Genomic DNA, 14939 nt, shown 5'->3' on the forward strand with positions numbered 1-14939 from the left:
CCTTTAGAACAGGAACAGCGATCCATTAATGTCTGTAGATTGTTGTGATGATGAATGTGATATAGACTGTAAAGCAATTTGCTTATGAAAAACGCAACTAGTATTAAGGACCACAGCTGACCTGATCCAAATAAAAGCTATCATTTTATTTCTATCATTCTGTCATTCTGATCCTCAAACAATCTGCGCATTTCAGATAATGATATTTTTCTTTCACAGGTTTTCTAAAGGAGAATCTTCGTAAGGAGTCTGATAAAGTGTAAGATCAGAAAAATCTGAGTATAATAAGCAAAGTAACCAGCAATTTCATCTCTTGTGGATCCATTTACAAGAAATTGGCTGGTGCTGTACAAAAGACATGAGTCTCTGCTTCATTCCAGGAAACTGTTAAACACTGAACATATTTAATCTTCTGAAGTCAAAACAAATAAAAAAAGAAATGCTGTTAACATCTCACTGATGATACTGGTATTTTTTTCTCATTAAAGACAATTTACCTAACACTGCACTCCAGAAAATGTGAGAGTTTAAAACACAGAAATTAGACATATTTAAGACTGAAATCCTCTACACTCATGTGAAAGTAAGTCCCATTGATAGAGGTGTTTGTTTCTGGTGAGAGAGATACCATTTACAGTTCAAGTCTTATTGAACACAATGGGCTTACTTCTGAGTAAAATAAATAACAGTTTTTAAACACCTCTATCCATTGAACAAAATGGAACTTACTTCTCAGGAGGCATGCCCTGCAAGTCTTTTTACAAAAAGACTTTAAAAAAATCAGTTAGAATCCCCCATTTTCTCTATTCCTCTCCTCAAGGAATATTTGTTTCCTAAGTCTTCAGTGCTACAGAGTTTCAAACACTCATTTCTAGCAGTTTAGGGCTGTGAAAGAGGCTTCCACAATTCTTTGGTGTATCCTAATCAGGCAGTTCAGAATGTCTGATAGAGACAAAGCAGCTTCCTAATCATAACCTTGCTAAATTTCTGAAGCCTCCAAAATACTCTTTCTTATCAAGTCCCTGTGTCTGGTCTTTACCAAGTACTGTATATGGATAGTATTCTATTCATTACACTCCTTTCTCAAATAGGTCTGGCATAAGACATTTTTTGATGGGGGTACAGACAAATGTTTGATTTTTTTTTTTAAAGAATACTGAATCAAAACATTACAATGTGTTAAAAAGTGGGTGGGCATTTTAATTGATCCTTCATCCTAGAACTGAACAGAAACTTAGTGAGATCAAACTTCAGTATGTCTGGTAACTGGATCTTTGTTCTGCTAGACATGAGAGCTTGGTTGTTCCCAGCGGAGCTGTGTTGTTGCTGTGATCTGTAGCATGTGATCAGGCTTTATTCAGAAAACTGTTCACATGCCTCTGAACTGTTGCATTATAGAAAGCAGTTGCTGATTGCGCTGCTGAACGCTTTGCTGTTCTCCTTTCAATCTTTCCTGCTCAAGGAGAATCTCTTCCTATGAAAAAACCAGAAAGAAAGATTTTTGGGAACCACAAGAATACACCACAAATGCTGTTATTACATTTGTACCCCACCTTTTATTCAATATGGGTGGTGTGCATTCAGTTCCCAGGGGGTGGTCACAGTCATCCATCCAGATGTTGACCGGACACAGGGCCCAATCCTATGGGCCGCTGCACTGCCTGAACTTGTGTTCTGGCAGCACAGTGTGCTTCGTGGCTGTTGTAAAAGGTGGCACACTATTCAGCATGGCAGGGCAGCCACGGCCATGCACCAGTGGCATGCTAATAAGCCCAGTAAATGCAAGGGTTGGTGGGAGGTGGGGGTGGGTAGAACAGGGCACAGAAGAAGAGGAACGGGGCAGATAATGGCAGGACCAGGCAGATCAAGGTCAGGAAGGGGATAGTATCACGGCAGCGCCAGCACTGCCAATATCCTATTCCCCTTCCTGGTCTGAATCTTCCTTCTTGGGCCCTCTTGGAATAGCTGGTACAGATCTGAGTAGACTCATTTGGGCAGCAGAGATTTACCCCTGAGCAAGGGAACAAATGCTCCCCTACCCAGAGATCTCCTGGTCTCCACCCCCCCCCCCAAATAGGATGCAGTGCACCCTCTGGTGGCACAGCTGCATGGGCAGGGAGAGATTTAGTTAAGATTGGGTTGTTAGAGTGGCAACCAAGTGTGTGTATTATGAGCCCTCTTTTGAGACCCTACACACACATCTTCTCCAGACCTATTCCTTAAGGTCCCTGAACTCCTAGCATTGAAGAATGCATGATGCAGTCTACAGTACAGGCTGTACCACAAATAAGTTACAGTTTGAAAAACTGACTGCCAAGGGGGAATCAGGACCTTATAAGGTTTCCCTATGGAGGATTATCTAATTGGAAGGCTCCAACTAGGAGCAGATCCTTCACAGGAGACAGAGGGGTTTGACTTTATGCTTTTTGGATTTTTTCCAACCCCGAGATCAACCTCCATTTGTGGATTCAGCATGGAAACACTGTGGCTCTGAAAAGGATAGACAATCAGAAATAATTTATCCTCTGCAAAGCAGCAATAGAGAATGAACTCATCCTGCTTCCTGATTTCTCATGTCTCTTCAAAAAGAGACATCTCTTCCTTTGAAAGGAGCTGAGCAGCCCAATCTACACATGTCATTCAGAAAGAACCCCCAACCGAGGTTCGTGGCCTAAGTATGTGAGCTTAGGACGTGTGCAACCTAAGGTTAGGCTATCTGACATGGTGAGGCCCATGCTGTTAGGGAAATTACTGCTTAACGTGCCAGGAACTGCCCGAATTCACTGTGTACTATAATTAGGCCTAATGAGACCAAATGATGCTACAGTGTTGCAAAGAGGATTATGACAGCATTCAGGGGTTGTTTCCTTCTGCAGAGTTGGCTGGAGTATACTCCGTAAAGGGAAAAAAGGAAGGCGTTTCCAGGTGGAGCCTGATGGGAAAGTGCCTTGTGCTTCATGCAGCAACTGGTCCAAGTCTGGAGGCAGTGGGGGGGGGGGGAGTGGAGAAAAGGGGACTCTGCCTTTGGTCACTTCCCTGGTGACTGGGTAGTATGGTTGCTAGAACTGTTAATTTGAGGAGCAGAAGACCAATAGTTCTATCCCTGACATGGGAAGAGAGATGGCATAAGCTGCAAGAGAGGAGATTCTGGTGGGATATCAGGAAGACATTCTGAACAGTAAGAGTAGAAACCACTATAAAGGGAAGTGGTGGAATCTCTTTCACTGGACATCTTCAAGCTGAGGCTCAACAGGCACCTTCTGGAGTTGCTCTAGAGAGGATTTTCCTGCTTTAAGCAGGGGGTTGGACTAGATGGCCCCAAAGACCCCTTCCAACTCTGTATTTCTATGATTCTGTGAGGGCTGTACCTTTGGTGAGAGATGATAACTCACTCATAAAAGTACCTGCTTTGCATGGGAGTGGACAGTCTCAACTAGGGGAAGCAGGGCCGGCACATTCAGGAGGCTGACTGAGGCCTCAGATTGATGGAGGTATCTGCCTCTGTCTGTCCACTTGCCTCCACTGATACTCTAAACCAGGGGACCCTGGGCCACAGACTGGTACCAGTCCATGGCCTATTAGGAACGGGAACGCATAATAGGAGTTGAGTGGCGGGTGAGCGAGTGAAGCTGTTGGGGTCCAGGTGATGCCCTGGACCCCAACTTACCCCTGAGACCAACCTCAGCAGGGGAGATGCAGTGGGACAAGGGCGAGAGAGCACAAGGGGCTGCTGTTGGGGAGCAAGCAACTGGCCTCCCTGCGCCTTGCCCAGCCCCACTGGTACTGGCAGATGCCCGTGCCGGGAATGGGGGGGCATGGGTCCCTGCTGGGGCAGGAGGCCGAGCGACACAAGTGCTCAAAGGGCACCAGCCAAGAAGAATAACCACAGCCAGCAGGCCGGGAATGGCTAGCTGAGGCATGCCTACCCAAGGCGCCCGCCCTGTTCCAGTGGGGAACAGCTGGGGAACGCCGGGGCCTTCTGGGTCATCTCTGGCTGATGACTCCAGAGGCAGGCGACCTGGTGAGCTGGCACTGGGTGCAGATGCATGGTCCTCAGCTACTCCCACCAGGGGTGATTGACTTGGGGTCCTGCCATCCATGAGCAACACAAGGCAGGAATTCTCCCTGGCGCCGCAGATGGCTGAAGGCACACCCCAGCAAGGCAGGCAAGGAGGGAGTGGCCTGGAGGGGGGAGGCAGGTTGCAAGGGAGGAGAGAGGCATCACTAGCCACCAGGGAAAGGGAACTGGGGCCCCTTTATGACCCCATCACTTGAATCATCCTGAAACCACCATGGAAAAATTCTTCCATGAAACTGGTCCCTGGTGCCAAAAAGGTTGGGGACCGCTGCTCTAATACTCAAAGCGGCGGTCTGCAGACTGGTGCTGGTCCATGAGCCAAAGGAAGAAAGGAGTAATAATATGCTATGACACTGATATGGTTCCTGTCCCTGGAACTTTGGAAAACAACAGTTGCTAGTCTGACACACCAGATAGCTTGAGAAGCACTGCTCTAGACCACCCTTTTCCACCTTTCTTCTTCCTGCATCCCTGTCTTCTTTTTTCATTCCAGGGAATGGGAGGAGCAGAGACTAGCTCCTGTCCAGGTATGGGTAGGAACAGTATTTGGTATGCCGTGTTGGAGCCAGGAGTTCCCAAGCTGAGTGCAAGATCAAATAGCAGGTGACAGGAAAAGCCTCTGCCAGAGGTCATGGAGAGCTGCTGCCAGAGTAGACAATTTGTGGCTAGAGAGACCCAGATTAAGGCACCCCTATCTGTTCCTGTGTGTCTGTCTTGGGTCTGCAGACAGGCAGCTCGGTCCTGGGCACACTCACTTCAAACACCAAACTGCTCCGTTCAAGACGATTTACTCCCAAGTAAGTGCATGTAAGACTGGGACCGGAAACATTTTGATGTAGTACAATGTTTAGAAAGATTTGTACTAACTTACTGAGAAAACTGGTTGCGCAACAACAATATGTTGCCTGCACACACACACACTTCAAGTGATTTAAATGAAACAGTAGATGGGGCAAGAGATTTTTGTTTGCATTTTATTTATTTATTTATTTATTTTAAATTGAATTCTCACCATGGGAATTCTTGAACTAAAATCAGTGATAAAAGTGTATCTATAGAGAAACAAATTATGTTTATTGTTCCCATTTAAAAAAAACAACACACCAAAAACCAGAAGAAAAAAGACCCTCAATTGTTGATCTGAAATATGACAATAAAAATTAAAAAAAAAATGCACAGAAGCCGAGATGCTGCAGGCTACACTAAATTACACTCTTTGAGAACAATTTAAGCTGTGAGTCAGAACTAGTTGTAGATGAATCATCCCTGCACTTCTCTTTGAATCACCTCATAGTTCGAAGAAAAAGAAAAACACAGACCATGCACTAAATTGGAAGCCCTTCCCTGAAGGTAAAACATGGGGGAAGGGCAACTTTGCTCCCGCTAGGAGGAGATGTAAGGTGATGTGGGTAGATCATGCTTTTCCTGCCCAGTGCCTCAGTTTAGCCCCAGGAGGTGAAGAAGAACACAAGGTCCAGGTGCAATGGAAGCCCAGTTCAATGCAACTCCCAGCACAGCAATGCAGCAGCACCAACATGCTCTCTGCTCTATCCCAGGGGGGAGTTGAAGCACCTGGAGGCCTCCTGAGAGTAAGGAAACATTTGCTCAGTTCTCTCAGGGTAAGCTCATGCAGGACCGATAGGTCTATTCAGACCTGTGCCAGCTCTGCGGCCACCGGATGCTTGCTAGCTCCTGTAAGTGCTTTTCAGCAAAGCAAAAGTTCTAAGGTCCACAGCATACCTACTCCATGATCACCCATCCCACCTGCCAGTGAGAAAATCACTCCTGCCAGTTGCCATGTAGGATAGGCTTTAAGATGCAAATGGAGTGAAAATGCAGGGATGGAGATTTCTGCTTAACATGATAAAGATCAAGACATCTAGGTTAGTGATTGCAATCTGAAGATCTAGACTAGAGGAATTCATATGAGGTGGTTAAAAATAACCTTAAACTGTTATTCTCTTAACAGTCTCTTAAACTGTAACCATTGTGTTTCCAAGAACGGATTCTTTCATTCTCATTTCAATTTGTAGCTTGCAGTCTTTTAAATTTTAAAATTCAGTAATCCTTTATTGTACATTTAAAATGGCCTGATGTGCGATTGGCTGCACACTAAAATACTTGAACAGTAGGAAGTGGAGACATACTAACAGCCCAATCCTCTCCAGCATAGGAGCAGTGGCTCCAAATGGCTACTGCTGCACCCTGTGCTAGAATTGAGCAGGCTGGAGGTCTCCGGGGAAGGGGACGCTTGTCCCCTTACACCAAGCAAAGCCCCAGCCTGCTCAATGGGGCTTCTCAAGTCTACACCAGCTATTTTGCTTAAGAAGCCCCTTGTCCGGCTTCCAAGCCTGACATATAAGGTAGGATTTGTCTGAGGAGGCCTCAGCTGGTCCCACCTCCCTCCCAGGTCTGCCCCTCCCCCTGTTCCACCCTCTCTCCACCCTCCCCATCCAGGAACGCCTCTCCCACACTCTCCTGACACCATGCACTCCCTGGGCTGCTCAGAGCTTACCTGCTTTCCCATGGTGGCTGGGGCTCCCATGGCAGCATTGACCAGGCAGCACAGGCCTCACTCACAGCACCGCTTACTTCCTGGGTGGCACAAATGTGCCTTATAGCACATTTGCAACATCCAGTGCCAGTGCTTTGGCCGTAGTGCTAGTGCTGAGGCAGCAGTGGATTGGGCTGTAAGAGAGCTCAGAGGCAAACTGTTTGGTCAGGACAAACCAAATGTTGGGATGTTGCCCAACCTCTGACTATTGTCCTAATTTGTAAATACAGGAGTGTGTGTGTGTGTGTGTGTGTGTGTGTGTGTGTGCTGTTGGTCATCTCTTTTTAGAGGGGAAAGGTGGGTATAAATCTTTTAAAACAAACAAATATTTACCCTTAGTTTGTAGAGTTCTTTCCTTTCTTTGTCATTCTCTTCTGCTCTGGCTTTCAGCCATGCTTCATTTTGGGCTTTGTGTTTTTCTAGCATCTCTTGTAGCTCCTGATTTAAAGAAAATCCATGTTTGTGAGCATTAAGTGTTTTTCAATCTCACACTTAAATGTATGCTCTGATACTGAGACATCCAGAATTGCTCCGGAGGTCTGATCTAGTCTGTTCCTGATCCCTTTCAATCTATCATAACCAACTAGCACATGGAAAAGCTACCTAGGAAGATATAATGGGAAGTGATGCTGGTCCAATATTAGGGGAAGAACAAAAGTGTACCTTCTGCTGATTTGTGTAGTGCTTGCTGTACTGCTCCTTTTCATGTTGAAATGCCTCTGTTGCTTGGACCAATTCGGCTTTTGTACTAAGATCACAAAGAAACAAGTGGAATGATTTTAAAAAAAAAATTCAAGTAAAAACATGGAATACCAAACAAAAGACCATTTTAACTTTTTTGAAAATGAATGGTCCCATGGTATTTAAAAAACTTCCCATCCCACAGGACTGTGGGTTGTATCCTAAGAAAGTTATCATTGAGGGGACACACACATCTATGATGTTGCTAATGTAGATGCTTCAAGCAGTGGGCCAAGGGCAGTGGCAAACTGGTAGCAGGTGTCACAAAGCCCATGCATACCAGTCACTCCCTCAGCCTGAAACCTCTCTGCCCTCTCCTCATGCAATTTCCTGTCCTCATGCACTTTCCTTAGAGAGCAAGCAAGAGGAATATGGAGGTGCGGTGACTTCCTCCTCCTCTGGTGGAACTGCTAAGGATCACTGTAGTGGAGCTTGAGGAGGTAGCTACCAGTGTCACCACTGAATTACTGTTGCTTCCACCACTTCCCTCCCTCCCCTGCCACTTCTCATTAAACTGATTGGATGAGGAGGTTGGTGGGAGCAGAGAGGTTCCACTCAGGATTCTTCCTGCCGGACCAGTTTACAAGAAGCGATGCCTGTGGATGGGGCTAAGGTGGCAATGGGGGGATTGTGTGCATGCAGTGGTGGTAGATAGTACAGCAATGGGAATTTGGCACTGCTTCAAGTGGCTGGATACACTTGGGTTGCACCCAGTCATCCTGAATAAGGAGGTCTGGTCTAGAGGGTAGAGTCTCTGTTAGCCCAAAGATAACATCTGAAGGTCGCCAGTTCGAGGCCACTGGCAGCTCCATGAATGTCGAGACCTTGAAGCAGCTGACAAGCTGAGCTGAGTTATTCCACCTGCTCTTTGGTGTGAGCGAAGAAGCATCTTGGTTGCCCTTCAAGTGAGAGATGAAGGAGCTGCTTGTAAGCCAGTGTGGGTGGCAAATGGGGGCCAGAAATGATATAAAACCGTGAAAGATCCATCTGAAATGTTGTGCGGTTCTTGAAAGACAGAACCTTTCTGTTATTGTAAAAATCCCCTCGGGGGTTTAGAGATGGCCTGCCTATATAAACCACCTTGAATAAAGTCAGTGGAGTAATCCGATGGCCACAAAGGTGGTATATAAATACCAGTATTATTATTGTTGTTGTTGTTGTTGTTGTTGTTGTTGTTGAAATCAATGAGACAAGTGACTAATTTAAGTCTCATTAATTTTGATGGGATTTTGCATGACAAATGGCCCAATCCTATCTACCTCCCCCGCCAGTGTAACTAGCATTGCGCAAGCAGAGACTGTTTTACAGGTGGTGTCAGCAGGCCCATGGACACCAGCTGCAGCAGATAAGCCCACACAGCGGATTGGAGGGGCGGTGAGAGGGTTGAATGGAGTGAGGATGGGCAAAATGGGGGAAGGGTGGGCTGAAGTTGGGCAGTTGGGGGTGGGAAGGAGAATGGCTCACACCCAGAAGAGAGTGGTGTTGGTGGCAACACTTGTCCAATCCCTAGCCCCTTCTTGGGCCTTATTCACTTGTATGAAGCAACATGAATTTGCACAAGAGATATCACTGGCGCAGGTCCAAATTGCCCCATAGTGACTGCTAGGGCTTATCCAGGAGCAAGGGGACAAATGTCCTTAGAAATTTCTTCTCCATAGAAGAACGCTGCACATTCCCAGAAAGGACCACTTTATATACATCAAAGCATTAACTTTCATTATGACCCTCTATAGGGTGTTGTGATGTCCCAGTCTGAGGGCCCTGGCCTCTGCCCCCGTAAGGGGAGGGGGCAGGGGGGAGGCAACCCCTAAGGGGGCTGCAGGGACTGGCATTTGCTTACCAATCTCTGCAGCAGCCTCCCGGGGGTGCAGGGAGCTCTGCGCAACCCTCCACAGGGCTCTCCAGCCTTCAAAAAGTGAAAGCGGAGCAATCACGCTCCACTTCCAGTTTCGAAAGCTTTGCTTTCACTTTTAAGCTTTGGGGAGCCCTGTGGACTGTCGCACAGGGCTTCCCGCACCCCCGGGAGGCTGCAGGAGACTGGTAAGTCCAGCCAAGCCCCTGCACCCCTTCACAGCGACGCATTCCTGGCGATCGCGTTGCTGCCTCACCCCCTCTCCCACAAGGACTTACTGCAGGGCTCAAACTCCCTTGGAGTTTGAGAACCGCTGCTCTATAGTACAGAGGGCCATAGTTCGTTTTGTTGATGAAAGTACCGAAATGCTACAATTCACTATAAAAGAGATTACTCCAACTCTTGCATCTGCACATTATAATTTGAGACAGACCCTGAATAATTTTTTTTTTCTTTCTGCCTCCTCAGCCGTCTGGCTTTTAAGTAATCCCTCAACTGAAACTACAATTGCACAAGAAAAAAATATAATAAAGCCTGTTCTAATGGATCTAACTGTCATGGTTTCTGCTCAAGGGACCTGAGAATTGCATTTCTATGAGGCAGCTAGGAATCTCAGTCAGAAAATTCCAGAAACCTCACCGGGCTACAGGTCACTTGGTTTCTTGGGCGCAGACGTTGCCAAATCAGGTAGTTAATTGTGCAGGTGTGTCCCAAGAACAAATATTCATATTTTAATAAGATAGTCTGATTATACCTATGGGAATGACCTTCTTTTACATTCTATCTGATGAAGAGCTCTGAATAATTAAATTCTGCCTGCATTTTCATCATTAGGTGTTGGACCAATAAGAGAGGAGTATTTTGTATTTTGTATCTCATATTTGTTTCTGAAGTACTAACAGCAATCAGAAACCTGTTGCCTATACGAAAGAGGGACACTGTTCATTGGCATGAAGACCCCTTACATTTTAAAGTGATGAGAGTGGTCATGCAGATTTTTTACCAATTCTTTGTTGCAAACATTTCCTTATTTCACCCATTTAAGATTCCCTTCCCTAGCCTCCCACTGATACATTAGATAAACAGTCACCCACTGAAACATAAACAGGTCTTCCAGTGACACTAAAGAATACCTACGTTTTGAGTTTTTGAAACTCGGAGTCCAGCAAAGCAAAGGCCTTTGTAATCATATCCATTGCTTGGTCACGCACAGAATGAAAATCTTGGAGCTGAGCTCTCTATGGAGAGAATCATGAGTTAACACCACTTAGGCTGAATGATAACAGAGCTGAACCGTGTCAAAGGGAGTACTAAAAGGGGGGGTTGGGGTAGTTTCAATTTGATACATTATGTTTTGGATGATCAATATAGCTGTGGTGTATGCATAATCCAAGCCTCTTGTATTTTTTTTTGAGCATGCAAGCAATCCTTGGCATTGTTGGTTAATAAAATTATTATTAATAGCAGTATCAGCACGTAACTAATCTCTTATTTTATAGCATAATGCTTGCTGCTTAGTAGTAATTTCTCAGTATTCAGTACTAATTACTGCATTTGCCAAAGAGAATACTATGTAGACAAATATTTAATTAGTAATTTAATTGCTAAGTAAATTAAGTACAGAGTAATTAATTTGCTAACTAATGGTGATACTGGGGTAAATGGGGCAATTTTAATAAGCAAATGATTTAAAGAACATGCAACATTTAAATTGGTCCCTCCAGCAAAAAGCTTATTTTGAAATTGCATTTGAGCTGTGTTTTCAAGTGGCATCTGCAGGAGACAATATATATGTAGGTCGCATGCTAGATAAGCCCAGACTTTTTCTTGCAAACTGGAAGAAGTACAGAAAACAGACCTGAGAGTTTCCAGTGGTTCTGCTGCATTACAAGCAGAGGAAGCAGTACAACTGCTCAAAATAATTGTGTTTTATTAATTTCTGGACATCTTTATCCTCCCTTTCTCTGTTCTAGGAGAGGCACAAGGACACAAGTGGTCATCTTGAACCAATGCGTGAGTCCCAGTCTCTGTGCTGATATCTGGACTGGGGCACCTTCCTTATATGGAAAGGCTACAGCATTTGGGCCTCTTCAGCCTAGAAAAGAGACACCTAAGGGGGGACATAATTGAGACATACAAAATTATGCATGGGAAGAATAGAGTGGATAGAGAGATGTGCTTTTCCCTCTCACACAACACCAGAACCAAGGGACATCCACTAAAATTGAGTGTTGGGAGAGTTAGGACAGACAAAAGAAAATATTTCTTTACTCAGCGTGTTGTTGGTCTGTGGAACTCCTTGCCACAGGATGTGGTGATGGCATCTGGCCTAGATACCTTTAAAAGGTGATTGGACAAATTTCTGGAGGAAAAATCCATTATGGTTTACAAGACATGATGCGTATGTGCAACCTCCTGATTTTAGAAATGGACTATGTCAGATGCAAGGGAGGGCACCAGGATGCAGGTCTCTTGTTATCTGGTGTGCTCCCTGGGGCATTTGGTGGGCTGCTGTGAGATACAGGAAGCGGAAATAGATGGGCCTATGGCCTGATCCAGTGGGGCTGTTCTTATCTCCACAGCCAGCAGAGTCCACCTGAACAGCTCCTTGCACAGCAGCCCAAAGACTATACTAGAGCAATCCCGAGGCATGTGGGTTTTTGTTGTCAACATGATTACATGAGCGTCACTCATCACAGCGTCAACATGAGGTTCTTGCAGGAGAAAAGTATATAATATGTTCAGAGACAAATCTCTATACTTCCAGTTTAATGCTAAAGCAGAGTTCTTCAATCATTTGTTTTCACAAGTATCACTGCCACCAGGGATAGCTGCTGTATGCAGAAGTGGCCAGTTTAACCCATAGTTGTTCCTGCAGTGAGATGATTTCTCCTCCACTCCGCACCCTCTTTCCTTAATCTGCACGTCTTTGGATGGGCTAGTGGTCACACGGTCATGCTTCGCTGCTAGTACGCTGCTGTCCAGCTCTTGCCACATCTGATGGTGTTGGGTCCGATAGAGCGGTGTCATGCAGTTGCCAGGGCAGTGGAGCCAAACACCACATGCCCTAGTGTGAAATCCCACCAGTCGTACTTGTAGTTTATTTTTTTATTTAGCTTATTTTATATAAGCCCATATAATACATGGGCTTATATATCAATTAGACTAGGTCAAATGTCAATGTCCAGTTCGACCAGCCATTCAAGGACAGCGTTGCCTTCATTGAAAAAGTCAGACCATGGGCCAGTATACGCTCTCAGTTTGCAGCTTGACACAATGTATTATATGGTTTGGTGGGAGAACCCGCAATCACACTGTGTTCTGCCAGATTCCCAGTCCAAGCTCTGCCTGGAGAATTATGCCCACTTTTAGCTAAAATCCCCTTCTTTCCTCAAAAAAATGAGCCTGGTTCTGCCCTGCAGTCCTGCTGGACCCCACCTCCAGGGTAGCTCACCTTTTCAACCTGCAGAGGTCCTCTCTCCTGCCAGCAGACTCCCACCACTACAGCAGCCCCTTGGTCCTCAGCAGGTCTTGGGCACAGCTGCCACACACCAAACTCCAGTGTCTCCAGCAGTCTATTCCAGCAGTCTCCAAAGTCAATTCACCCATCAATTCCTCAATCCAGTCTCCCCTTCCTTAAGCTTTCTTCCTTCTGCTGCCTATACCCAACTCTCCCTTCATCAGGTGCTTTTATGCCTGAGGGCCCTATTGCCTTCAAGTGGCTGCAGCTGTGTAGCACACTCTGCTGGATGCCCAGGCCTTACCCTTATAGGGGCCACTGCTGACACCACACCCTACCTCCTTGCCAGAACTTCCATGATTCCATACACACTGTGGGGTAGATACTAGCCCCCATTTAAACACTGAGTCCTGACTAACACCATGTAAGGTACGGATCCTGTTCAAAGTTTTCCAGTGTTGGTGAGGTAAGTTGAAACCTGGCACCTTAAGTGTAGGATCGTCTATATATCTACCTGTTTCTGGGCGTTCGACTGCCCATTGAGCTTTCCATTGGGCACTGATGTTAAAATTGTTGTGCAGATGTTGTGCAAGTGCCAGAGAAGGCTTCCTGGATTTAAGCCTACCGATTGATAGATGAGGAAGTTCAACATGTACTGGTGAAAGTGGGTTGTTGGTGATTTTGCTATATTCTTTCACTAAAGCATCTTGTCTCCGTAGGGCTGGTGGTGCTATGTGGCTCAAGATGGGGAGCCAACAGATAGGAGTGGGTCTTATACAGTCGCTTATGATCCTCAGGGTTTCATTTAATCTGGCATCAATGTTGCTAGTATGACAGCTGTTAAGCCACACTGGAGCACAGTATTCTGCTGCGGAGTAGATCAATCCTAATGCTGATGTTCTGAGAGTAGTGGCTGAAGCTCCCCGTTTTGTTCCTATTAAGTTCTGGAGTATGTTGTTCCTGGTATTGATTTTTGCAGACGTGTTCTCGAGGTGTGACTTATAAGAGAGGGTCCAGTCCAAAGTTACTCCAAGATATTTTGGATGGGGATTGTAAGGGAGTAGGTTGATATTTAGATAGACCTTCGGGGATGCATTAGCTAATTTATTGTTAAGGTGGGAGCATGTAGGCACCGTTTTGCTGATACGGGGTATTAACCTCCAGCCAGCAAAATATTTTCCCAGGATCTTGAGGTCTTCTGAGAGGAGGCCATTCAGCACCTCCATGTTTTTTCCCTGCACTGCTAGAGCCAAGTCGGCATATCCAAATTTACGTCCCCTTGTTACTGGCAAGTCTGAGATGTACAGGTTAAATAGTGTGGGTGCCAATACAGAGCCTTGTGGGAGGCCATTGTTTAGCCTTCTTACCTTACTTGCATTGTCCCCCATGTCACTTAACATATTGTTGATTAATCGATACAGTACTTGTCGTGAGTGATTGTTATAATTCAGAGACAGATCCTTATAGCGAACATGGGAGCATGGAGTTTTCAGGGAATCTCTGGAAGTTTCTGTGGGGAGCAGAGCTTGACAACAGGTCTAGAAGGAGCTTCACCAGATGCCACAAAGGAGTTGTACCTTTCATATTTACTCAATCAATGTAGCCTTCACAATAATCTGCTGTGTGACTGGGGTCAAGAAGCGGAGGCAGAGGACACTGCCTGTCCTTGTTGCTCCTTATTTCCTTGTGCCAGGCAAGAGCCAGGCTATCAGTAAATCAATCATGACATTTTGGTGCCTGGGATGAACAAAATCCCAAATGAACAGGGGGGAAAAAGAGGAGATGCCTCAAACAGAAGGAAAGGTGTTTATTTTTGAGTAAACACACATGCCCAACATGTTTCTGCCATCTTGTCTCAGGGGCACTAAATATGGTTCTGGATACTGACAAGGACTCCACAAATATGTGAATCAGAGGGAAGTTTACACTTTTAACAAAGTTATTTAGTAACTTTGGCACTGTAACTACCTGAGGCATTGACCCCTTCCCTCCGCTCCATTTTGAATAGGCGCTCCTCCCCCTTTTCTCACACAAAAAAATCAAAGCAGCATCCCCCCTCCCTGGTCGTAAAAACATAATCCACTTTAATGATACCCCCAGATCTGCTATTTGAGGCAGGGTGCCTCTTCATATTGAATGATCTAGCTGGTTTGGAGAGTGGAGGTGCGGAGGAGTGATGCTGCAGCCATGTGTCTGGAAAGCATTTTCTGTCCCAGTGCAAGCAGACCTTTCCTAGGTGCAATCAAGCCTTTCT

The 14939-nt window shown here is 45.6% G+C and overlaps 1 protein-coding gene across 2 annotated transcripts in view; it reads right to left on the reverse strand.

Moving 5' to 3' along the window:
- Window positions 1-266: 266 nt before the first annotated feature.
- Window positions 267-14939, reverse strand: part of LOC136641654 (uncharacterized) — a 46664-nt gene continuing 31991 nt past the window's right edge. The window contains exons 11-14 of one of the 2 annotated variants that reach the window (XM_066617633.1): window positions 10363-10463; window positions 7296-7380; window positions 6966-7070; window positions 267-1474 (exon numbers count right to left, since the gene is read on the reverse strand). In XM_066617633.1, coding sequence (XP_066473730.1) covers window positions 1370-1474; window positions 6966-7070; window positions 7296-7380; window positions 10363-10463 — 396 coding nt within the window. In that variant the 3' untranslated portion in view covers window positions 267-1369. The remainder of the gene's footprint in view (window positions 1475-6965; window positions 7071-7295; window positions 7381-10362; window positions 10464-14939) is intronic. The other variant, XM_066617634.1, reaches the window with a different exon arrangement.

The sequence above is a fragment of the Tiliqua scincoides genome, chromosome 2 (genome assembly GCF_035046505.1).
Source record: "Tiliqua scincoides isolate rTilSci1 chromosome 2, rTilSci1.hap2, whole genome shotgun sequence".
Taxonomy (NCBI): domain Eukaryota; kingdom Metazoa; phylum Chordata; class Lepidosauria; order Squamata; family Scincidae; genus Tiliqua; species Tiliqua scincoides.